At 36.9% G+C, this 26,053-nt stretch overlaps 1 protein-coding gene across 1 annotated transcript in view; it reads left to right on the plus strand.

Moving 5' to 3' along the window:
• Positions 1–3,299: 3,299 nt before the first annotated feature.
• STARD6 (StAR related lipid transfer domain containing 6) overlaps positions 3,300–26,053 on the plus strand; it is a 37,697-nt gene continuing 14,943 nt past the window's right edge. The window contains exons 1-3 of the mRNA XM_074022687.1: positions 3,300–3,455; positions 3,843–3,892; positions 24,801–24,927. Of these exons, the coding sequence (XP_073878788.1) occupies positions 3,366–3,455; positions 3,843–3,892; positions 24,801–24,927 (267 nt within the window). The 5' untranslated portion in view covers positions 3,300–3,365. The remainder of the gene's footprint in view (positions 3,456–3,842; positions 3,893–24,800; positions 24,928–26,053) is intronic.

Consider the following 26,053-nt stretch of genomic DNA (forward strand, 5'->3'; position numbering starts at 1 on the left):
GGGAGGGCACTGGATGGGGAGGGAGACTTAAGGGCGCTGGCGGTCGTCGTTCCGGTTGCTGAGAGTCGGCCCCACAGCTCCAGTTTTTCCAAGTGAGCTCAGCCTCCCCGCTTTCAGAGCATCCCCCGCCAAAAATAAGACATCATCTCAGCTAGTAGGCAGCCTCCCTCACCACTTCTTTCACTCCCTCTTCAGTGCCTTTCCTATCACACCCCGGAGCCTCTCACACACAAAGCAGATGGGAGATTGGAGAGCCGAGTTTAGCCAGGGATGGGATTTAACAAACTCCTAGCGAACCTTGATTCCCAGGGAAGAATAGCAGTGACCCAGCACGGATTGGGTACCCAGTCAGGCAGCCCAGACAGAGGGACATTATACAAACAGATGTAAAGACTCACTAACATGTGTAAACCTGATTGCAAGTCTGGAAAGAATCCAGTTTCAACCAATTGGTGTATACAAAAAAGAGGCCATCCCAATCTTGGTTTATGTTTATTTTCCACTGACCCTATGAGTGAAGATATCCTTGACCATGACTCCATCTGAATATGTTCCAGCTCATCCGATGTTCCATCACCAGGTAATACAACTGTAGTCTTACTGTTTGTGCTTTCTTCTTTTTACTCTTTGTGGCCTACTAAATTTTACCTTCCCTTTTCTCTTAACAAATGAAAAAGCCCGGAAGCTATAACGTTCAGTTTAGTGGTTAAACACAAGTCTATTGTGGCAGTAATAGTTGGTGATTTGAAAATAAGACATACCCTCCTAGCGGTATGTCCCAATAATCTTCAAAGTGTCTGGATCAGTTAATATCAAGTAGGTTTCTAATAGGAAATCAAGAACGGTGTTTTATGCTAAGACAAGCCCTGTTCAGGGATTAAACAAGGATTGTTAATGACATGAGCTTAAAAAGTTAGATTTTGGTATCCACGTTCCACCTAAATGTCTTTTTAAACTGAGTTTCTTTAAAACGGTTTCTTGGCCGCGACCGGTGGCTCAGGCCTGTAATCCCAGCACTTTGGGAGGCCGAAGCGGGTGGATCACGAGGTCAGGAGATCGAGACCATCCTGGCTAACACGGTGAAACCCCGTCTCTACTAAAAAATAGAAAATATTAGCCGGGTGTGGTGGCGGGCGCCTATAGTCCCAGCTGTTGGGGAGCCTGAGGCAGGAGAATGGCGTGAAACTGGGAGGCGGGGCTTGCAGTGAACCGAGATGGCGCCACTGCACTCCAGCCTGGGCCACAGAGCGAGACTTCGTCTCAAAAAAAAAAAAAAAAAAAAAAAAAAAAAAAAAAGTTTCTTAAAGATTCTAAGTTTTATCTTTTAAAGTTTTTTGTACTAACTTTTTCTTTCATCTTGGGGCGCATATATAGCAAATGTTTCCTAGTGAAGACAAAGTATAGACAAAGGGCATTGAGAAGATATAAAGGAAATTATCAAATATATTACCTAATTCATGGATCTAAATAATTCTACTTCTGCTTTGTTTCCTCGCAGGTTAAGAAATATGGAGATTTCCACAGGGATTTGGAGAGGAGCCCCAGTGGTTACTAAAATTCTGAATTAAATCTGTGAGGAAAGGTAAAGAAACCAGGACTCTGCTAGGAAAAAGGAGGTTATAATAATGGTTTACTAAAACTTTTCAAATATAGAGGCTATCAACTACTTGTTGTGCCTTGCTGGAGAATTAAATAAGAGAAAATAGATTTATGTCCAACCTAAAGAGTTTTAGGTGAGAGCTAAGGAAGAAATGTTCTAATAATTAAACTTTAAGAAGGTTTATTTAAGTGCTTAAGGAGGCAGATCTTTGGAGACTTTTTTAAATGATGGATTTACATGTGTCCATTTTTTAAAGAGAAACTAACCATTTTGATAACCTAGTAAAGGGCTCCACACTGTTTCAAGCATTTTTACATATATTAATTCTCATAATGATTCAGTGAGATAGATATTATTATCCCCATTCTATAGATGTGGAAATTGAAGTTCAAAGATTAAGCAATTTACCCAAAATAATATAGCTGGTGCTAAGTGACAAAGTCAGGATTTGAATCCAGTTCTGCTTTCAACTTACCGGCCAGCTTCCCCTAACTGAAAGCTGGATGATGAACCAAACGACCAGTGAGACTGCAGCTTCCTGAACTCATTCACAGCAGAAATAGTATCTAGTATCTTACTCAATTGTTGTTGCTACACCTACCATGGTGCCTGTCTCAGTCCTTTTGGGCTGCCATAAGAAATTACCAAAGACTGAATGACTTGTAAACAATAAATTTAATTCTCAGCGTTCTGGATCGTGGAAGTCTGAAATCTGGGTGCCAGAGTGGTTAGGTTCTGATGAGGGCCCTCTTCTTGTTGCAGACTGCTACCACTTCTGGCAGTGTCCTCACATGGCAGAAAGGGCCAGTGAGCTCCCTGGGGTTTCTTTTGTGAGGGCACTAATCCCATTCATAAGGGCTTTGCCCTCATGACCTAATCATCTCCTAATATCACCCTGGGAGTTAGGATTTCAACATATGAATTTTAGGGAGACATAAACATTCAGCCATTGCAGTTTCTAACTTCAAGTAGGGTTTAGTACATTTAAATTCAGTTGATTTAAACTTGATCCTATCTGAGGAGGTGACATTTAAGCAAAGATATCTATGAAAGAGTTATATGAACACATTGCAGAAGAAAGTGACAAGCAGAAAGAACAGCAAGTACAAAGAACCTGAAGTCAGAAATTGCTTGATTGTATTTGAGGAACAGCCAGGAGATCAAATGATTGGAGCTAAGTGAACAAGAAGAAGCCCGGTAGGAGGTATATTTGAAGAGGAAGCCAGGGGCAAGATCATGTAGTGCCACTGCTACTCACTTTAAAAAGATTAATCCTCAAGAACACATAACCAACAGCTCATGATGCTTCAGAAGAGAAAGGACGCATGATTAAACTGTTAGAAATTAAAATTATTTTTTGAATGTCTATAATATGCCAGGCACTGGATAGAACCTTAAGCATATCATCTCATTTAATCCTCACACTAATTCTACAAGACAGATATTATCCTGATTTTATACCTTGAGAAAAATGGAAAAACAGAAATACTAAGTAACATGCTTCACAGAATTAATAGGTGGCAGAGACAAGATATGACCCAGGTTTCTGATTCCAAAGTCTAGATTTTTCTACTATACCACAGTTTCTTGTTTGAAAGACTGTAAGCAGAGAGGGGTTCATGCATACATGCATTCATCAAGTAATTGTGTTCATTTCTATGTGATAGGCACTATAGAAATAATATTAAAATGTAAGATAGCACTTCTTAAGTTTTTATATGATTATATTCTTACCAGTTGTTTGTTTTTAAAACTTTGCAGACAGATGGACTACAAGGCAATTGCCCAAAAAACTGTCCAAGAAGTTTTAGGTTATACTCAAGATACATCAGGCTGGAAAGTGGTTAAAATTTCAGTAAGAAAATAAGTTAAAATATGTTTCAAGAGTTTGTTTTTAAGTAAGAAACAATTCATTGTAAAGATTTTTTTTTAAAAAAAGTATTTTCTGTGCCAGGTGCAGTGGTGTGCACCTATAGTACCAACTACTCAGGAGGCTGAGACAGGAGGACTGCTTGAGCACAGGAGTTTGAGGCTGTCATGCACTATGGTTGTGCCTGTGAATAGCCACTACACTACAGACTGGGCAACATAGTGAGACCCTGTCTCTGAAATATATATATATATATATATTTTTTTTTTTTATTTTACCAACCAGAAAAAACGTTTTTTTACTTTTGTTTTTCATTTTCATTTTTCCTGCATTTGACAGCTAATTATTTGTGGATTTTTATTCCCCTTTGAGAAAAAGATAACTGTTTCCAGTAAGGCTTCTAGAAAATTCCATGGAAACCTGTGAGTACAATCTTCTATTTGCAAGTACTGTTTTAAATTCAATGCCATTGATATATCTGGAATTTCAGTGCTGCTTCATTAGCTATAATAAATTATTTTATAGTAATAAATAGAAATTATTGTCACTAGGCTGAAATGTGATATTAATACAGCAATTAGATACCATCTAATCTTCTATTTTCGAATCTGATGACAATCAGATAAAAAATCTCTTATAATTACTAATTCACTAAAATAGGAAATTTTCACTTCAAGAAATAATTACTATAAGAGCAGATTGGTATTTTCTTGCTAACAGTAATATTTTATGGAATTTTAAACCCTTCATATGTCCATTAAATGAACCATTAACAAGTAAAGTTTATTTCTTCATTTTATTTTATTTTTTTGAGACAGGGTCTGGCTGTCACTAGACTGGAGTGCAGTGGCATAATCTCGGCTCACTGCTATCTCTGTCTCCTGGGCTCAAGCAGTCCTTCCACCTCGGCCTCCTGAATAGCTGGGACTACAGGTGCACACCACCACGCCCAACTAATTTTTACATGTTTTTGTAGAGATGGGGTTGCCCAGGCTGGTCTTGAACTCCTAAGCTCAAGCGATCTGCCTGTCTTCGCTTCCCAAAGTGCTGGGATTACAGGTGTGGGCCACTGTGCCCGGCCTACTTCCTCATTTTAAATATGCATTTTTTTCTGTGTGCTTCTTTTAAATATACTTTTAAGGATCAAATTATTTCAAATACAAGTACCCTAAGGGAAAGTCTGTTGACTTTTTTTAGCTTAATCTTTCAGAGTTCATTTATTGCTCATGATAGTACATCAGGGCCATCAGATCATCATAAATTTTATTCATTTCCTTTCCTTTTGGTGTCCACTCCTTCTTTCAACTACCTCATTTTATGCTTCTTGGTTTTTTTAAATTTCACTAAAATTTACCTATATTATATTTCAACTCAATTTTTTACCATTGGACAAAGCTGATATGCTTTCTCCCACTCACTTTAACAATTATCAGGAAAATAATCCCTACCTTATCGAAATAATGATTCCAATAGAGGCACTTTCAAAAATAAACTGAGGGAGGAGTGGGTATGGTCAAGCCTAGGTACACTAGGGGAATTAACTTTTGGATAATATGGCTTTTTGGTATCTTACAGATCAGACCAGTGCAGACAGCAACCTTGGCATTTTTTAAAAGCTTGGAAGTTATTCATTTAGTCTACAAGTAATTATTGAGTATTTATATACAGGGTGCTATACAAATGCCTAGAGCCAAAGAATAGGTTCTGTTAAGCTGTTCTAAAGCTTTATTGGAAATTTTCATCAGAGGTATTTTACTCTTACATGCAAAACTAAACAGTTGGTACTTTTTGCACTCACAGTTTGAGTGAAATTTATATGCACTGTGTACTAGGTATTTATTGGTGCACAACAAATTATCCCATAACTTAGCTACTTAAACATTTATTATCTTATGGCTTCTCTGGATCAGGAATCCAGGAACAGCTTTGCTAGGTGCCTCTGCCTCAAGGAATCCACAAGGCTGTAATCAAGGTGTCAACTGGGCTTAGGTCTCATCTGAAGACTCGATTGAAGGAGGCTATGCTCCAAACTCACTCACATTGTTGTTGGCAAGATTCAGTCCCTCACGGGCTTGTTGGACTAAGGTCGTCAGTTCCTTGATGGCTCTTGGCTGGAAACTTCCTTAGTTCCTTGGCATATAGCCTCTCCATAGGGCTATTCAAAACATAGCAGTTTACTTCCCTCACAATGAGGGGGCTAGGAGACAGCAAGAAAGAGCAAATAAGGCAGAAGCCAATGTCTTTCTGCAGCCTAATTGCATAAGTGACATCCATCACTTTTGCAATATTCCTTATATTACAAGTGAATCACTAGATCCAGCCCTGACACAAAGGGAGGAGATTACACAGAATGTCAGTACCAGGAGGTGGGGTTTATTGGGGATCACTTTAGAGGCTGCCTACTGCACAATGGTTTTGGAAAACTGTCTTTTGATTCTGTTTTATAGTTGAGCTATAGTCTATTAAGTATCAAACAGCTTTAAATTTAACATTGATTTTAAAAATACATGAAGCTCCATTTTACATGCATATTTTCTCCAGCATGACTCACTGCCTAGCCTAATTTTGTACATTTTTATGTACGTAAGGAGAGTATAATGAAAGTAGTTTATATTTGTCAATATGTATTTTTTTCAAAATCAGCTATGGCAAGTATTTAGGTTCTTGTAAAATAAATCAAGCAGAATATGTTAGCTCATTTGAAGTTTACCTTCCCCAACCAGAAGTGAAAAGAAAGTGAGATTTTTATCAAATAGGGAGCAAAGATAGGGAACCTTAAAATTTTTTGGTGCTTCAAACAAAGCTTCATGGCTTTATTTTAAAAGTCAGGAATAAAAAGGAAACAAGAAATATGTGCATATGAATTTAGAATGGGCAACTAAATATAAACACTATACACTTTGGAGATATATGGTAGGTCCAGTGCAGTCTGCCAAACTAGCATCTGAGAGAAATGTAATACCTTAAAATGCCTTTTGGAAAAAAAGTGGGTTGCGCTGTCAAATAAGTTTCTAAAACACTTCATACTATATTATCTTTTTATTTTTCTATTTTCTTTTTTTGAAATAGGGTCTTGCTTTGTCACCCAAGCTGGAGTACAGTGGTGCCATCGTAGCTCACTGCAGCCTCTATCTCTCACCTCAGCCTCCCAAGTAGCTGGGACTACAGGTGTGCACCACCACACCTGGATAATTATTATTATTATTTTTAGTAGAGATAAAGTCTCACTGTATTGCCTAAGCTGACCTTCAGCTCCTGAGCTCAAGCACTCCTCCCATTCCATCCTCCCAAAGTGCTGGGATTACAGGTGTAGGCCACCATGCCAGGAAAGATTCACTCTAAGGTTCAGAGAAGTCCTGAAGTAAAAAATTTGTTTAACTTCAATTCAAATTTTTCCAATTTTTCCAATTTCTTTTTTTTTAACCAAGAAGGTGCTTATAAAACGTTGGCCAACAGAAAGGATGATTGACCTCAGATTTGGATTCTGATAGAGGCTTTAAGTGACCAAATATGTACAGAGAAAAGGAGGTTAATTTTCGTTATTATTCTGTTGCCATCCTAGTGCAAGCTGCCATCATCTCTCAATGGATTATTTTAGTAACCTCCTAATCTCCTTGTGTCTACTCTTATTCAACTACATCCCACTCTTCACACAATGGCCAAAGTATATTTTTAAAATTATCATTCAGATTGTGTCACTTTGCTGCATAAAATCTTCTAAAGGTATCCCATTGTATCTAAAAGTCCAGAAGAATTCTGCAAACTGAGACTTTGGGATAAGATGGGAGATAGGAGGCAGGGCCAATATGCAGCTCCCACTTGGACATACAGAACAGCCTGTGGGGTCTCACACCATGAACTTGTGCTCCAAGAACTACTGCAGGAACATACCAAGAAAACCAAAGGAATACACAGACCTTTGAAAGAAGCAGCACACCGCTGCAAATTCCATGAGACAGGTGAAAAACTGAGTTCCCAAAGTGTGGGAGGGGGAAAACCTGCCTCCAAACACACATCCCCACTGGGGAATCTGAAAATCCAGATCATGGGAGAGGGATATAACCATACCTAGAGCTGAAATGTATTTAAGAAGCTGAGTGAAATACAAAAGCAAAAGCAGTGGCAGGAAGTGCTTTGCAGGCACTCTCAGTGTCCAGCTTGAGCCCAGGGAAGCCATCCATGACTATATGTCACAGGGGCCCTCAGAGAAGGCAGCCAGTGGAATTAGGGAGGGGTCACAGGGTGAAAGAAACTCCCAACTGAAATTAGGAATAATTTTGATGAGGCAAAAATTTTGTTGAGCAGAATCAGTGGGGTTGGGGCTGCCTGGAGTGCTGCAAATGGGAACTGCTACAGATACAAGTGTGGGAGTCACCACCAACGGAGTGGGCAGGCAGGGAGGGGCAAGTTCCAAAAACCTTGCTTACCTTCTTAGCAGGGAAGCTCATGACCTGGGGCAAAGTCCGAGTAGGGCACTATGGGAGCAAGACCGGCCTCACCAACTGCGTGGGAGCTGGGTGAGACCCTTCCTACCTGCTATCACTTATTTCTCTGCCAAACTATATGACACACCAGAAGGCAGCCACAGTTGCCTCTATAACATAACCCCATTGGCTGAGGACCACCCCCCTATTCCCCACAGTGGCCACAGCAAGCCCTTCCCAAGGAGAGTCTGAGGCCAGATCTGCCTAATCCTGACCCCACCTTAATGGTATTCCTCCCCCCTGGTAATCGAACACAAAAGACAGAAACTCTTGAGAGCTTTATGGCCCTGCCCATTGCCTGAGAAACCAAAATACCTACCCTGGCCAACTTGGGGCAAGCTTAGATCCCCCTACTACTGGTGCTCTCTTGAAAGCACCACCTGGCTGGGGGCCAACTAAGGCCATTACAGCAACTCATGACAGTATAACCCTTATCCTAGGGGAAGACAAGAGCTACTTCCAGGATGTTCCTGGAACATCCTGTCTAACCAGAGGTCCTGAGTGCGTCCACATGACAACTTCACTGCACCATAACCAGCATTTGAGAAAGCCAGCACCCGAAACATATCTACAACCAAGGACTCTCACAAAGTCTACTTTACTTCCCTGCCACTTCCACCAGAGCAGATGTGGTATCTATGGCTGCAGACCTGAAGACTGATCACATTACAGGCCTCTTAACAGACTTTCCCCAGCCACAGCCCAGAGCCTTGTAGCCCTGCTGGGTGGCTAGACCAAGAAAAGCAATAACAATCACTTCAATCTGGCTCTCAGGAAGCCCCATCCCTAGGGTAAGGGTAAAGAGCATTCCACTGAAATAGTAGACCCAAATAAGAAGAAACAAAAAAAGTAATTCTGGTAATCTGACAAAACAGGTTCTATAACACCTCCAAAAGATCATACCAGTTCTCTAGCAATGGATCCAACCCAAGAAGAAATCTGTGGGTTGCCATATAAAGAATTCAGAAGGTTGATTATTAAGCTACTCAAGGAGATACCAGAGAAAGATGAAAAGCAACTTAAAGAAATTTTTTCAAAAATACAGGAAATGGATGAAAAAATCTCCAGAGAAATAGATATCATAAAAAAAATCACAACTTCTGGAAATGAAAGACACAGAGAAATACAAAATGTACTGGAAAGTTTCAACAACAGACTAGAACAAGTAGAAGAAAGAACTTCAGAACTCAAAGACAAGCCTTTCAAATCAACCCAATCAGACAAAGACACAGAAAAAAAGAATTTTTAAAAGCTGGGACCAGGCACAGTGGCTCACACCCATAATCCCAGCATTTTGGGAGGCTGAGGTGGGTGGATCACCTGAACTCAGGAGTTTGAGACCAGTCTGGGCAACACGGCAAAACCTATCTCTAGTAAAAATACAGAATATTAGCTGGGCATGGTAGTGGATGCCTGTGCTCCCAGCTGCTTGAGAAGCTGAGATGGGAGGATCACTTGAGCTTGGAAGGTGGAGGTTGCAGTGAACCAAGATCACACCACTGCACTCCAGCCTGGGTGACAGAGTGAGACCTTGTCTCAAAGAAACAAAAAACAAAAAAAATGGACAAAGCCTCCAAGGTATTTGGAATTATGTTAAATGGCCAAACCTAAGAATAATTGGTGTTCCTGAGGAAGAAGAGAAATCTAAAAGTTTGCAAAACTTATTTGAGGGAATAATTGAGAAAAACTTCCCTGGCCTTGCTAGAGATCTATACATCTAAATATGAGAAGCTCAAAGAACACCTGGAAAATTCATTGCAAAAAGATCATCACCTAAGCACATAGTCATTAGGTTATCTAAAGTCAAAATGAAGGAAAAAATCTTAAGAGCTGTGAGACAAAAGCATCAGATAACCTATAAAGGAAAACCTATCAGATTAACAGCAGATATTTCAACAGAAACCTTCCAAGCCAGAAGGAAGTGTTGTCCCATCTTTAGCCTCCTGAAACAAAATAATTGTCAGCCAAGAATTTTGTATTCAGCAAAAGTTAGCTTCATAAATGAAGGAGAGCTGAAGTCTTTTTCAGACAAACAAATGCTGAGAGAATTTGCCACTACCAAGCCAGCACTACAAGAAATGCTACAAGGAGTTCTAAATCTTGAAACAAAACCTTGAAATACACCAAAATAGGACTTCCTTAAAGCATAAATCTCACAGGGCCTATAAAACAATAACATACACACACACCAAAAAAGGTATTAAAACAATAACTAGCATGATGAATAGAACATTACCTCACATCTCAGTACTAACATTGAATGTAAATGTCTCAAATGCTTCACTGAAGAAATACAGAATTCAGAAAGGACAAAAATTTATCAACCAAGTATCTGCTGTCTTCAAGAGACCTAACACATAAGGTCTCACATAAAATTAAGGTAAAGGGGTGGAAAAAGATATTCCATGCAAATGAAAACCAAAAGCAGCAGGAATAGCTATTCTTATATCAGAAAAAAACAGACTTTAAAGCAAAAACAGCTTTAAGATACAAAGAGGGACATTGTATAATAATAAAAGGATTAGTCTAATAGGAAAATATCACAATCCTAAATATATACACACCTAACACTGGAACTCCCACATTTATAAGACAATTACTACTAGACCTAAGATACAAGATAGACAGCAGCACAATAATAGTGGGAGATTTCAATACTCCACTGATAGCACTAGATAGGTCATCAAGACAGAAAGTCAACAAGGAGACAATGGGCTTAAACTAGTAGCATATAACAAATGGACTTAACAGATATTTACAGAAAATTCTTTTTTTTTTTTTTTTTTTTTTTTTTGAGACGGAGTCTTGCTCTGTCCCCCAGGTTGGAGTGCAGTGGCGCGATCTCAGCTCACTGCAAGCTCTGCCTCCCGGGTTCCTGCCATTCTCCTGCCTCAGCCTCCTGAGTAGCTGGGACTACAGGCGCCCGCCACCGCGCTCGGCTAATTTTTTTTGTATTTTTAGTAGAGACGGGGTTTCACCATTTTAGCCAGGATGGTCTCGATCTCCTGACCTTGTGATCCACCCGCCTCGGCCTCCCAAAGTGCTGTGATTACAGGCGTGAGCCACCACGCCCGGCCTTATTTACAGAAAATTCTACCCAACAACTGCAGAATATGTGTTCTTTTCATCAGCACATGGAACATTCTCTAAGACCATATGATAGGTCATAAAACAAGTGTCAATAAATTTAAGAAAATCAAAATTACATCAAATATCCTCTCACACCATAGTGGTATAAAACTGGAAATTCCAAAAGGAACCCTAAAACTGTGCAAATACATAGAAATTAAATAATCTGCTCTTGAACGATCTTTGAGTCACCAATGAAATCAAGATGGAAATTTTAAAATTATTTGAACTGAACCATAATAGTGACACAACTTATCAAAACCTCTGGGTGATGCTAAGAGGAAAGTATATAGCATTAAATGCCTACATTAGAAAGCCTGAAAGAGCACAAATAGACACTCTAAGCTCACACCTCAAGGAACTAGAGAAACATGAATAAGCCAAACCCAAACACAGCAGAAGAAAAAAATGACAAAAATCAAAGCAAAAGTCAATGAAATTGGGACAAAAAAAATTACAAAGGATAAATGAAACAAAAAGCTAGTTCTTTGAAAAGAAAAAATTGACAGACCATTGGTAAGATTAACCAAGAAAAGAAGAGAGAAGATCCAAATAAGCTCAATTAGAAATGAAATGGGAGATATTACAGCCGATACTACAGAAATACAAAAAGATCATTCAGGGCTCCTGTGAATGCCTTTACAGGCACAAGCTAGAAAATAGAGGAGATCAATAAATTCTGGGAAAAAATACAACCATCCTAGATTAAATCAGGAAGAAATAGAAAATCTGAAAGAAAAAAAAAAACAATAACAAGTAGCAAGATTGAAACAATATTTTTTAATTGCCAACAAAAAAGTCCAGAATGAGATGGATTCACAGCTGAATTTTATCAGACATTCAAAGAAAATTGGTATGATCTTACTGAAACTATTCCAAAAGATAGAGAAGAAGGAATCCTCCCTTCATTCCATGAGGCCAGTATCACCCTAATAACAAAACCAGGAAAAGACATTAAAAAAAAGACCAATATTCCTGATTAACACAAATGCAAAAATCCTCAAGAAAATACTAGCTAGCCAAATCCAACAGTATATCAAAAAGATGATATATACCATGATCGAATGTGTTTCATACCCAGGATGTGGGGATGGTTTAACATACCCAAGTCAATAAATGTGATACATCACATAAGCAAAATTAAAACAAAAATTTTGATCATCTCAATAGATGCAGAAAAAGCACTGGACAAAATTCAGCATCCCTTTATGATTAAAATCTTCAACAAAATAGTCATAGAAGGAACTTTCCTCAAAGTAATAAAAGCCATCTATAATAAACCCACAGTCAACATTATACTGAACAGGGAAAAGTTGAAAGCATTCCTCCTGTAAACTGGAACAGAAAAGGATGCCCATTTTCACCACTTCTATTCAACATAGTACTGGAAGTCCTAGCCAGAGCAATCATGCAAATGGGTAAAGAGGAAGACAGACTGTCACTGTTGATCAATGATATGATTGCACACCTATAAAACCCTAATGACTCACCCAAAAAGGTCCTAGATCTCATAATTGAATAAAGTTGCAGGATACAAAGTCAGTATACACAAATCAGTAGCACTGCTATGCAGCAACAATGACCAAGCTGAGAATGAAATAAAGAATTCAACCCCTTTTTCAGTCACTGCAAAAAAAGAAATACTTAAAAATATATCTAACCAAGGAGGGTGGGAGATCTCTACAAGGAAAACTGCAGAACACTGCTGAAAGAAATCACTGACTACACAAACAAATGGAAACACATCCCATGCTCATGGATGAGTAGAATCAGTATTGTGAAAATGACCCTACTGCCAAAAGCAGTCCACAGATTCAATGCAATTCCCAACAAAGTCTCATCATCATTCTTCATAGAACTAGAAAAAAAAATCCTAAAATTCGTATGGAACCAAAAAAGAATCCACATAGCCAAAGCAAAACTTAGCAAAAAGAATAAATCTGGAAGCACCACATTAAGCAACTTCAAACTATTCTACAAGGCTCTAGTTGCCAAATACCATGGGACTAGTATAAAAACAGGCACATAGACCAATGGAACAGAATAGAGAACACAGAAATAAAGCCAAATACTCACAGCCAACTGATCCACAACAAAGCAAACAAAAACATAAAGTGGGGAAAGAACACCCTATTCAACAAATGGTGCTGGGATAATTGGCAAGCTACATGTAGAAGAATGAAACTGGATCTTCATCCCTTATCATTTACAAAAATGTACTCAAGATGGATCAAAGACTTAAATTTAAGACCTGAAACCATGAAAACTCTAGAAAATAATACTGGAAAAACTCTTCTAGACATTGGCTTAGGCAAAAAGTTCATCACCAAGAACTCAAAAGCAAATGCAACAAAACCAAAAATAAATAGATGGGACCTAATTAAACTAAAAGCCTTCTGCATAGCAAAAGAAATAATCAGCAGAGTAAACAGATAAACCACAGAATGGGGGAAAATATTCACAAACTATACATCCAACAAAAGACTAATATCCAGAATCTATAAGAACTCAAACAAATCAGCAAGTAAGAAACAAATAATCCCATCAAAACGTAGTCAAAGGACAGGAATAGACAATTCTCAAAAGAAGATATACAAATGGCCAACAAACATATATTTAAAAAAAATGCTCAATGTCACTAATTACCAAGGGAGTGAAAATTAAAACCACAATGAGATATCATCTTACCCCTGCAAGAATGGCCATAATTTAAAAATCAAAAAATAATACATTTTGGCATGGATGTGAAAAGGGAACACTTTTACACTGCTGGTGGGAATGTAAATTAGTACAACCACTACAGAAAACAGTATGGAGATTCCTTGAAGAACTAAGAGTAGAACTACCATTTGATCCAGCAACCCCACTACTGGGTATGTATGCAGAGGAAAAGAACTCATTATATGAAAAAGACACATGCACACACATGCTTATAGCAGCACAATTTGCAATTGCAATTATATGGAACCAATTAGTGGATAAAGAAAATGTGGTATATATAAACCATGGAACACTACTCAGTTATAAAAAGTAACAAAATAATGACATTCAGAGCAACCTGAATGGAGTTGGAGACCATTACTCTAAGTGAAGTAACTCAGGAATGGAAAACCAAACATCATATTTTCCCACCTATAAATGAAAGCTAAGCTATGATAACACAAAGGCATAAGAATGATATAATGGACTTTGGGGACTCCAGGGAAAGGGTGAGAGGAGGATGATGGATAAAAGACTACACATTGGGTACCGTGTACACTGCTCAAGTGATGGGTGCACCAAAATCTCAAGAAATTACCACCAAAGAATTTATCCATGTAGCCAAAAACCACCTGTTTCCCCAAAACCTATTGAAATAAGTCCAAAGATTTTATCATGACCTGCAGGTAACTATCTGGGCCCTGCTAACCTCTCTGACCTCATTTCTGACCACTTCTCTTCATTGTCCCTGTGTTACAGCCACAATGAACTTCTGTTGTTTGAATGCACTGAACTTAAACCCATCTCAGAGCCTTTTTAGTTGCTCTTCTCTTGCCTGGCAAGCTATTCCCCAAAATGTTTCCAAGGCTAATGTCATGTTTATTTTCAAGATTTCAGTTTCATTGTCTCCTCTTCAGAATGACCCTAGCCACATGGCCAAAGTTGCCAAATAGACACACACTCAACCTCTATTAACTACACTGTTCTGCTATTATCTTCTTCATAGCACTTTTCACTATATGAAATTTATTTTCTTTGTTTTCTGATGTATTATATGTCTCTCTTATTAGAATACAAACTTGATGAGGATACTAACTTTAATAGTCACCAGACTAGAGATAAATCACTTGTGTTCACTGCAGTATCCCTAGCACTAGAACAGTGTCTCTCACTAAGACACTCAATAAATATTTATTGAATGCATTTATGGACTTTAGTTATATTATACTGGCTAGCAAATGGAAAGTTATATATTTTATAACTGCAGTACAAAAAAAACTCAAGATAATTTTTCAACACTTATGCCTTTTCTTAATAATTTGCCACTCATAAAGGGCCTTTTGTGGTTACCTTTAAGCATTTGCCTGAAAGAGGGGCAGTTCTTTGGTTGGAATTTCATTCCTTTCTGCTCTTAAGGGATGAAATATAGACCTACCAGTACATGGGTCTACACATTTCTCTCAGTGTTAGAAGCAGTGAACAGTAATGTCTTACTATATGTCAGGCACTATGCTAAATACTTTTCTTTCATTTTCTAAATGTATTTCTCATATTTCCCACAATGTAAGCACTGTTATTTTCCCCATTTTACAAATGAATAAGGGCCTGTGTAAGTTACTATCTCCAAGTCACCTAGCTAGTGTTAGTGAGACAAAAACTTAGACACCAAGACTTTACCTCAGAGGCTGTACTTTCTTAATCATAATTCTCTCTGACCTCATCAAAACTGTCAGATGTATCTGTGGAATAATGAAGGCAGAGTTTCCAGAGATGGATTCTAGCAGAATGTACGTTTTCTGCCTTTATGCATTTCATGCTTGTTTAGCGTACTACTTTCTCCTCCATCATTACTACTTATTACCACCATCATTACCACCACTACATTTAATCCTCTATTCTACCTTCTGAGGCAGATGTGTGAGACAGTTTGTAAGTTTTATAAATTAAAGCATTCAGGTTTAAACAGGTTGTATTAGTTCATTTTCACACTACTGATAAAGACATACCCAAGACTGGGCAGTTTACCAAAGAAAGAGGTCTAATGGACTCACAGTTCCATGTAGTTGGGGAGGTCTCATAATCATGGGAGAAGGTGAAAGTCATGTCTTACATGGCAGCAGACAAGAGAGGATTGAGAGACAAGTGAAAGGGGAAACCCCTTATAAAAAACATCAGCTCTCATGAGACTTATTCACTACCACAAGAACAGTATGGGGGAAACCGCCTCCGTGATTCAATTATCTTCCACCAGGTCTCCCTACAACACATGGGAATTATGAGAGCTACAATTCAAGATGAGATTTGGGTGGGGATACAGAACCAAACCATATCACAGGTTAAACACTTTTTAAAGTAACAAATGTAATTAATAAAGTTGCTGTGACCAAAATAAAGAGTTCTAACAGCTCAGGATTCATCCTGTTCTACATAATGTGTAGATATATTTGGAGGAACAATGAAAACCCCCCCAGTTTAATATCTTCTTAAACCTGGTTCAGTATCTTCCCAAAGTTAAAATTTTTCTTAACTACAAAAATAATTCAGATATTATTAATATAATAATTTGGAAAGTGTTGTTCAAACTCTGCTGCCATTCCATTTTATGAAAAACTTAAGAAACAAAAAGTTATGTTGTTCAATGATGAATATTGTAGCACTATTTTAAAAATAGAATTTGGGGTTTATATTAGGTCATTTCACACAATTCTCTATTTCACAAATAAAAAATCAGTAACATCAGTATCATCAATAACTCCACCATTAACATCAGCTGGGTGATGTTATATATGTTATCATGATGTTATTATAATTAATACTGGGTGTGGGCAGAGCAGGAAATTGGGAAATATATTTATAATGAATAAATACAAATTGATAATTAAGAGATATGATAACAAAATAATTACTGATGACTAGTTTATAAATTACTGAATCATCTTATTTTGGTTTGCAGGTTAGAGCAAGTTATTTAGATAAAATATAGGTTTTCTACCTACTCTAGAGACATTAAGAATTTTTGTTGTAATTGTTTTTATGCAATAGATTAGATGAGAAATAAATCTAGTGTCATTCTCTAATTCAGAAAAAAGAACTTGTGGAACTAATTCACTTTTAACAATTTTATTGAGATAATTTATGTACCCTAAATTTCACCTACTTTAAGTGTACAATTCTGTGTTTGTTAGTATATATACAGAGTTGTACCAGGATCACCATAATTTCATTTAGAACATTCTCCTCAACCAGAAAGAAACTTGTGCCTACTAGCATTTACTTCCCATTATCCAATTCACCCCAGCCCCAGGTGACTAGGTGACAGTTTCTGCCTTTTATATTTGCCTATTCTGGACATGTCATAAAGGAGATCATATGCTCTGTGATCTTTTGTGACTTGCTTCTTTCACAAAATCTTTTATCATGTTTTTGAGGTTCATCCATGTTGCAGCTTGTGTCAGTACGTCATTTCTTTTTATTGCAGAATAATGTTCTATGGTACGGATATGCCACATTTGGTTTATCTATTCATCAGTTAATATACATTTAGCTTCCATCTTTTAGGTATTATAAATAAAGCTGTTATGAAATTTGTGTACACATTTTTGTGTGGACATATATTTTTATTTCTCTTGGCTATAGATCTAGGACTGGAATTGCTAGATCATATGGCAATTCTATGTTTAATATTTTGAAGAACTACCAGACCATTTTAGAGAGTGGCCACACCATTTTATATTCCTAAAAGCAGTGGTTCCAATTTCTCCACCTCTTCAGCAACATTTTTCATATCTGTCTTCTTGATTATAGCTATCCTAGTTGGGTATGTAATGGTGTCTCATTGTGAATTTGATTTGCATGTCCTTAATGACTTGTGACCATAAGCTTCTTATTACATGCATATTGACCATTCATATATCTTCTTTAGATAAATATTTATCCAAACTCTTTTTTTAAAAACTGGGTTGGTTTTTTATTGTTGAGTTGGAAGAATTATTTATACATTCTGGATATGACTTTAGTATCACATATATGATTTGCAACTATTTTCTCCCATTCTGTAGGTTTCTTCTCACTTTCTTGATGGTGTCCTTTGAAGCACAATTTTTACAAATTTTGCTGAAGTTCAATTTATCAGTCTTCTGTTGTGTTATTTGTTCTGTTGGTGTTGAATTCAAGAACTAATTGTCTGACCCACAGTCACAAAGATTTATCCCTAGGAATCTATGGTTTTATTTCTTACATAAAGATCTGTTGTGATCAGTTTGAGTTAATTTTCTGTATGGTGTGAGGTAGGAATCCAATTCAATGTCTTTGCATGTAAATGTCCAATTGTCCCAGCACTATTTGTTGCAGATTCTTCTTTCCCCATTGCATTGTTTAGGCTCCTTTGTCAAAAATCAATTGACCATATACGTTAGGAGTTTCCTTTGGGTGCTCAATTATATTCAATTGATCTCTATGTCTATCCTTATGTCAATACCACACAACCTTCATTACTATAGCCTTTTAGTAAGTTTTGAAATTAAGAAGTGTGAGTCCTCCAACTTTTCTCTTTTTCAAGACTGTCTTGGCTATACTGGTTCCCTTGCATTTCCGTATGAATTTTAGACACTCCAGCCTGGGCAACAGAGCAAGACTCCATCTCAAGAAAAAAGTCAGCTGGGATTTTAACAAAGATGCTTTGACTCTGTAGTTCAATTTGGAGAATTATTGCCATTTTAAAAATATTGAGTCTTCCAATACCTGAACATAGGATGTCTCTGTTTATTTTGAGCTTCTCTAACTTCTTTCAAAATGTTTTGTAAGTTTCAGTATATATCTTAAACTTTTTCTTTTTTTTTTTTTTTATTTTACTCTAACACCATTCAATGACTTTTGTTAAATTTATTTCAAGGCTTTAATCTTTTCGATGTTATTGTAAATGGAATTGTTTTCTGAATTACTTTAAAAAAATTTTTAATCCCAGTATATAGAAATAAAATTGATTTTTGTATATTGATTTTGTATCCTGAAGCATTACTGGACTTATTAGTTGTATTATTTTAGTGAATTCTGTTGTTTTTTCTGTATATAAAAATCATGTCATGAAGAGTTTGACTTCTTCCTTTCCAATATGGATAACTTTTATTTCTTTTCCTAACCTAACTGCCTGGTAGTATCTCCAGGACAATGTTTAATAGCAGTGACAAGAGTGGACATCCTTGTCTTATTCCTGATCTTAATAGAAAAGTATTCAGTTTTTCACCATTAAGTATGATGTTAGTAGTAGTGGACTTTTCTTTTTTCTTTTTCTTTTTTTTTTTTTTTTTTGAGATGGAGTCTCGCTCTGTCGCCCAGACTGGAGTGCAGTGGCACAATCTTGGCTCACTGCAAGCTCCGCCTCCCGGGTTCACGCTGTTCTCCTGCCTCAGCCTCCGGTGTAGCTGGGACTACAGGCACCAGCCACTGAACCCGGCTAATTTTTTGTATTTTTAGTAGAGACGGGGTTTCACCGTGTTAGGCAGGATGGTCTCATCTCCTGACCTCGTGATCCGCCCATCTCGGCCTCCCAAAATGCTGGGATTACAGGCTTGAGCCACCGCGCCCGGCAGCAGTGGATTTTTCATAGATCCCCTTTATCAAGTTGAGGACATTTCCCTATACCCCTCATTTTATGAATGCTTTATCCTGAATGGGTGTTGGATATCGATTGAAATGATGTGGGTTTGTTATTTAGCCTGTTAAAATTGTGTATTATAATAATTGATAATTCATAGGGTAAACCAACCTTACATTCTAGGATAAATCCCGTTTGGTCATGGTTTATAATCCTTTTTATACATTGCTAGATTTGGTAGGCTAGTACTTTGTTGAAGGTTTTTGCATATATATTCATAAGAGATACTGGGGTATAGTTTTTTTTTTTATGATGTCTTTATCTGGTTTTGATATCAAGCTAAAATTTGTTTGGGAAATGTTTCCTCCTCTTTTATTTTCTGGAATAGTTTGTGAAGAATTTATGTAAAAATTTTTCTTTAAATGTTTGATCAGATTCATCGGTGAAGCCATCTGAGCATGGGCTCTTTTTATGGGGATTATTTGGATTACTAATTCAATCTCTGTCTTGTTATAGATAATTAAGATGTTCTATTGCTTCTTAAAGTAGTTTCAGTAATTTGTGCTTTTCTAGGATGTTGTCCCTTTCATCTAAGCTATCTAATTTGTTGACACATCATTATTCTCTTACAACCCTTTTTATTTGTATAGGGTCAGTAGTCCTCACTTTCAGTCTTTATTTTAGTTGAGTCTATTCTCTTTTTTTGCTTAGTCCATCTAGCTAAACATTTATCAATTCTGTTTATCTTTTTCAGAGATACAACTTGTGTTTTTGTTGATTTTCTTATTTTTCTATTCTCAATTTCAGTACTTTCTACTGTAATCCTTATTATTTCCTGCCTTCTGCTAGCTTTGGGTTTAGGTTGCTCTTCTTTTTCTAGTTTCCTAAAATTAAAGGCTAGGTTATTGATTTCAGAACTTTAAAAAAAAAAAAAATAGACATTTACAGCTATAAATTTTCCTGTAAGTACTGCTTTTGCAGCATCCTGTAAGTTTTGGCATGCTGGGTTTTCATTTTTATTTATCTCAAATTATTCCCTAATTTTTCTTTGACTTAATTTTTCTTCTTTGACTTACTGGTTATTTAAGAATGTTTTGTTTAATTTCTGCATATTTGTGAATTTCCCAAATTTCTGTTGTTAAAATTTAATTCCACTGTGATGGAAAAAAATACTGTGTAAAATTTCAATCCTTGAATTTGAGACTTGTTTCATTGCCTGAATGATGGTCTCTCTTGGAGAATGTACCAGATGCACGTGAGAAGAATATGTATTCCGCTATTTTTAGGAGTATTCCATAGGTGTCTCTTAGATCTAGTGTTGTTCAAGTCTTCGATATTCTTGCTGATTTTCTTCTGATTGTTTCGTTCACTATTGAACATGACCTGGGCCTGGCGCAGTGGCTCACGCCTGTAATCCCAGCACTTTGGGAGGCCGAGGTGGGCAGATCATGAGGTCCCGAGATCGAGACCATCCTGGCTAACACGGTGAAATCCGTCTCTACTAAAAACACAAAAAATTAGCCGGGTGTGGTGGTGGGCGCCTGTAGTCCCAGCTACTTGGGAGGCTGAGGCAGGAGAATGGCTTGAACCTGGGAGGGGGAGCCTGCAGTGAGCCGATATTGCGCCCCTGCATTCCAGCCTGGGCGACGGAGGGAGACTCCATCTCAAAAAAGAAAAAAGAAAATGACCTATTGAGGTCTCTAATTATTATTGTGAAATTATCTATTTCTCCCTTGAGATATGTCCATTTTCTCTTTATGTATTTGGGCTCTATCATTAGATGAATATATGTTTATAATTATTACATCTTCCGAACCGGTTAACCCTTTTATCATTATAATATATCTCTCTTTATCTCTGCTAATAGTTTTTATCTTAAAGTCTACTTCATCTGATACCAGTAGAGTCACCTCAGCTCACTATGGTTCCATTTGCATGGTGTATCTTTTTAAGACCTTTTACATTCACCTATATGTATCTTTGAATTTAAAGAGTATCTTTTGTAGACAGCAAGCATATAGTTGGAACTTGTTTGGGGTTAAAAGAAATACTGTCGACAATCTCTACCTCCTGAGTGGCTTGTTTAATCCTGTCACACCTAATGTTATTGTTATGTGGTTGTATTTATGTCTGTCATTTTTCCTGTATTTCAAAAATTTATTTTGTTTTCTGTATGTCTCATGACTATTTTGTTCCTCTGCTCTTTTACTATCTTTTGTATTAAGTAGGCTTTGTCAAGTGTAACATCTTTAATTCCTTTAATAATTTTTTGAACTACATTTTTTGGTTATTTTCTCAGTAATAACTCTAGGAGCTACAATATATATTTTAACTCATCAGAATCTACTGCAGATGTATACAAACTTAATTCCACTAAGATATAAAAGCTTTACTTCTATATAGTTCCAGCCCCTTCCCCAACATTTTGTACTGTTTTTTGTTGTACATATTATGTCTACATATGTTACAAATACCATATTGTTATAATTATTGCTTTATATATTATATTTTAAAGAAGTTAATAGGAGAATACAAACATCCTTAAAGATATTTCTATCTTACCCTTCTAAATACACATATATATCTGTAAGAATACATCTATATAGGAATATAGCTGTAGAAATATGTTCTTTCTTATTTACCATTTCTGGTTCTCTTCATTTGTTTCTATGGATTTGACTTACTATCTGCTGTTATTTTTTTATTCAAATATAGCTTTATTTCCATCCCCCTCTGTTGTGTTTATTGTTAATTATATCTATATGTTATAAGCCCAATAAAATGTTATCGATATTGTTTTATGAAATTGTCTTTAATCAGTTAATAGAAGAAAGGGGAAGAAATATTTAATTATACTGTCTTGTAACATTAGCTACACACTATTGTTACTGTAACTCTTTATTTGTAAGGATTTGAATTACTATTTTGTGTCTCTTCCTTTCGCCTGAAAAACTTCCCTTTAGTATTTTTTGTAAGGCAGGACTACTACCAATAAATTCTCTCAGTTTTTCTTTATCTCAGAATGTCTTTGTTTAACCTTTATTTTTGAAAGATAACTTGGCTGGATATATAATTCTTTTTTGGTAGCTTTTTTTCTTCAACTCTTTAAATGTCATTTACTTCCTTCTGGCCTCCATTGTTTCTAATGACATGCCAGCTGTCAGTCTTATTATGGTTCCCTTCTATGTAATGCCTTTTTTTTTTTAACTGCTTTCAAGGCTTTATTTTTATTTTCACGTTCAGGTTTTTGACTATGATATATCTGGAGGTGGATGTTTTTCCACCTGTACTACTTAGAATTCAATGAACTTCTTGAATGTAGTGTTTTCCTACAAATTTGTAGAAATTATAGTTATTATTTTATTTCTATATTTTTGTGCATATTTTTCTTTTTCTCTATCCTCTCTTGTTTTTAGAGACGGGTCTCACTCTCTTATCCAGGCTGGAGTGCAGTGTCTGTTCTTTCCTTCTGGTACTCTCAAAATGTGTATGTTGATGTGTTTAATGGCATATCACATTTCTCTGAGGCACTGTTTATTTTTCTCTTTTTTTTTTTTTTTTTTTGCCTGCTTTCCTTAGTTCTTTGAACAGATTTACAATCATTGCTTTTAGTTTTTTGTTTTTTTTTTAGATGGAGTCTCACTCTGTCGCCAGGCTGGAGTGCAGTGGCATGATCTCAGCTCACTGCAACCTCTGCTTCCCGGGTTCAAGCGATTCTTCTGCCTCAGCCTCTCAAGTAGCTGAGACTACAGGAACATGACAGAACACCCAGCTAATTTTTGTATTTTTAGTAGAGACAGGGTTTCACCATATTGGCCAGGATGCTCTCGATCTCTTGACCTCATGATCCACCTGCCTCAACCTCCCAAAGTGCTGGAATTACAGGAGTGAGCCACCGCACCCATCCAAATTTTTTACACGATAATTCCAACATCTTTATGTGATAAGGCCCCCTAAAATGTAGTTTCTCCTGCTTGCTGTTTTTCCTAAGTATAGGTCACACTTTTCATGTTTTTTTGCATGACTCACAGTTTTTTGTTGAAAACAACGTTTTAGGTAAAATATTGTAGCAACTCTGGATACTGACTCCATCCGCCCATCCTGGGTTTGTGGTTATGAGTTTGATCATTTGTTTATCTGTTTGGTGATTTAACTGGACTAATTCTGTGAAGTCTGTTTCCGCCACAGCCTGTAGCCTCTGATATCTCTGCTCTGACTTTTTACTTGCAGTTATCTTTTAGCCTGGCTTCCCATGGATCACTCCTTGGTCAACATAAGCCATTTTGTGGTAATTTTTACCTTCTACTGTCAAATATGTATGTGGATTGAAGACTGCTTTTGTAATTCAGGGAGTTTTGTGGTTTTGCTCTGGATTTAGCCAGAGACTGGTAGCTTGGAAGTTTTGTCACCAGTCTCTCCTCAGATGGTGCAGCCTTCAGCATACACAGTCTTCTAGACCCAGCTATGAGTATATTTTATTTTACAGTGGATAGAATAGATTATTTTCCCGTCAGTGATGCATCAAAGGTTGTACTATACTTATGTGCCTGAGTCAGTAAGGCATCAGCTCTTTGCTAATCAATCTGAATGTGGCTTGGGGAATACTTACAAGTCTGCATTACATCTTGCCCTGATTGGTACTGAGTAGGAAAGCCTGTGCATAAACACAGCCATCCAGACCCCAGGGATGAGTGTGCTCTTAGTGGGTCACTTTAGCTGTATGTTCTCTGCTTCTCTCTGTTAAACTTCTGGCTGGTCCTCTTTGTTTCTTTGTTGCTATTAGTTTTATGCAGCTATTAACCTTCTAATTGTTCATGAACGAAAAAATAATTTCTGCCTTACAGCCATATAATATAACTGTAATTTGTACTTTTCTTACCTTTACAAAGTGACTGGAAAATGAAAGATTAGCCACTGAGTGGACACCCTAAATCAGGGGTTGGCAAAGTTTTTCAGTAGAGGGACAGAGAGTAAATACTTTAGGCTTTGCAACTCATATGGTCTCTTGCAACTACTCATCTCTGTCATTATAGCACAAGAGCACCCAGAGTTAACATATAAATGAATGAGTGTGGCTGTGTTTCAATAAAGCATTACAGTTGACCCTTGAACAATGTGGGAGTTAGGGGTGCCAACCCACCGTGCAAAAATCCCATTGTAACTTTTAACTCCCCAAAAACTTAATAACTAATAGCCTACTTATAGAAAGATGAATTTTGAAATAAGGTATTTATTGCAATGCATATTTAAATAAACCTTGCTACTTCCAATTGAATATTAATGTATTGAATTGCTGATAGTACCTTTAAGTTTTCTTCATTGCTTTTTGCTAAATTAGCCTACCTTTATGCTTTGAAAGTATTACATTTTCAGCTTAGACTAAACTTTGTAAGCTTTGGATTTTCTTGATTTTGTTAACTGTAGATATCGTGTTGAAGGGATAATTCCAGAATCAGCAGCTAAACTATCTGATTTCCTCTACCAAACTGGAGAGAGAGTTACATGGGATAAATCATTGCAAGTATATGATATGGTACACAGGATTGATTCGGTAATTTGTTTAATACTGGACTTTTAGAACATTAATATATTTTTAGTTTATACCTTAGTGAGTTGAGTTTATTAAAACTATGTTATGTAGACACAGTATTTTATAGTTTCAAATTGACTTGAAGTCTTTAGAAAAGCTTTAAAACTTCCCTACTTTCCAAGAGTTTAATTCCAATTAGCTTTATTCTGCTTGCAAATGCATTATTACATTTTGAATCTGGTAACCTCTCTTGCAATGTGTGCCGTTTGTTATAAAGGGAACAGAACTCAGGGATTCACCTCCATTACATGGAAAACAAAAGTTAAGTATGTCTTATTGATGGGAAGTCTGTAGATTTATTTTAGTCATATTACATTAGATATTAGGATACTTACAATCATAGCAGAAGGTGAAGGGAAAGTAAGCACATTTTACCATGACAGAGCAGGAGAGAGAGGGAGCAAAGGGGGAGATGCCACACATTTTTAAACCATCAGACCTCATGAGAACTCACTCACTATCATGAGAACAGGAACAATGCAGACACATACCATAAGGACTTAAAGAACAAACGGCATATAATGTTTAAGAGTAGGTGTATGAGTCCGTTCTCATACTGCTATGAAGAAATACCCAAGACCGGGTAATTTATAAAGGAAGTATGTTTAATTGACACACAGTTCCACATTGCTGGGGAGGCCTCAGGAAACTTATAATCATGACAGAAGGCAAAGGAGAAGCAGGCACCTTCTTCACCGAGCAGCAGGAGGGAAACCACCCCTATGATCCAATTATCTCCACCTGGTCCCGCCCTTGACATGTGGGGATTACAATTCAAGGTGGGATTTGGTTGGGGACACAGAACCAAACCACATCAGTAAAGATAAAGTAAGGAAATAACATTATATAGAAGGTTGAAGTTTAGGAACACTTTCAAATATATTATCTCAGTTAAATACATACAAAGAGAGAGAATAAAAACAAAGAGAAAATAAAGGTAACTGGAGTAGAAAGTTGAGAGAAGAGAGACTGTGAGAGGAAAGTATGGTTTAGAGACAGACAGAAGAAAGGATCAGTATGAGGTAAGGGCAGAATGAAAGCTCAGGAGGAGAAAAAATGAATGAAATGACAGGAATAATGATACATG

The sequence above is a fragment of the Macaca fascicularis genome, chromosome 18 (assembly GCF_037993035.2).
Source record: "Macaca fascicularis isolate 582-1 chromosome 18, T2T-MFA8v1.1".
Taxonomy (NCBI): Eukaryota; Metazoa; Chordata; class Mammalia; order Primates; family Cercopithecidae; genus Macaca; species Macaca fascicularis.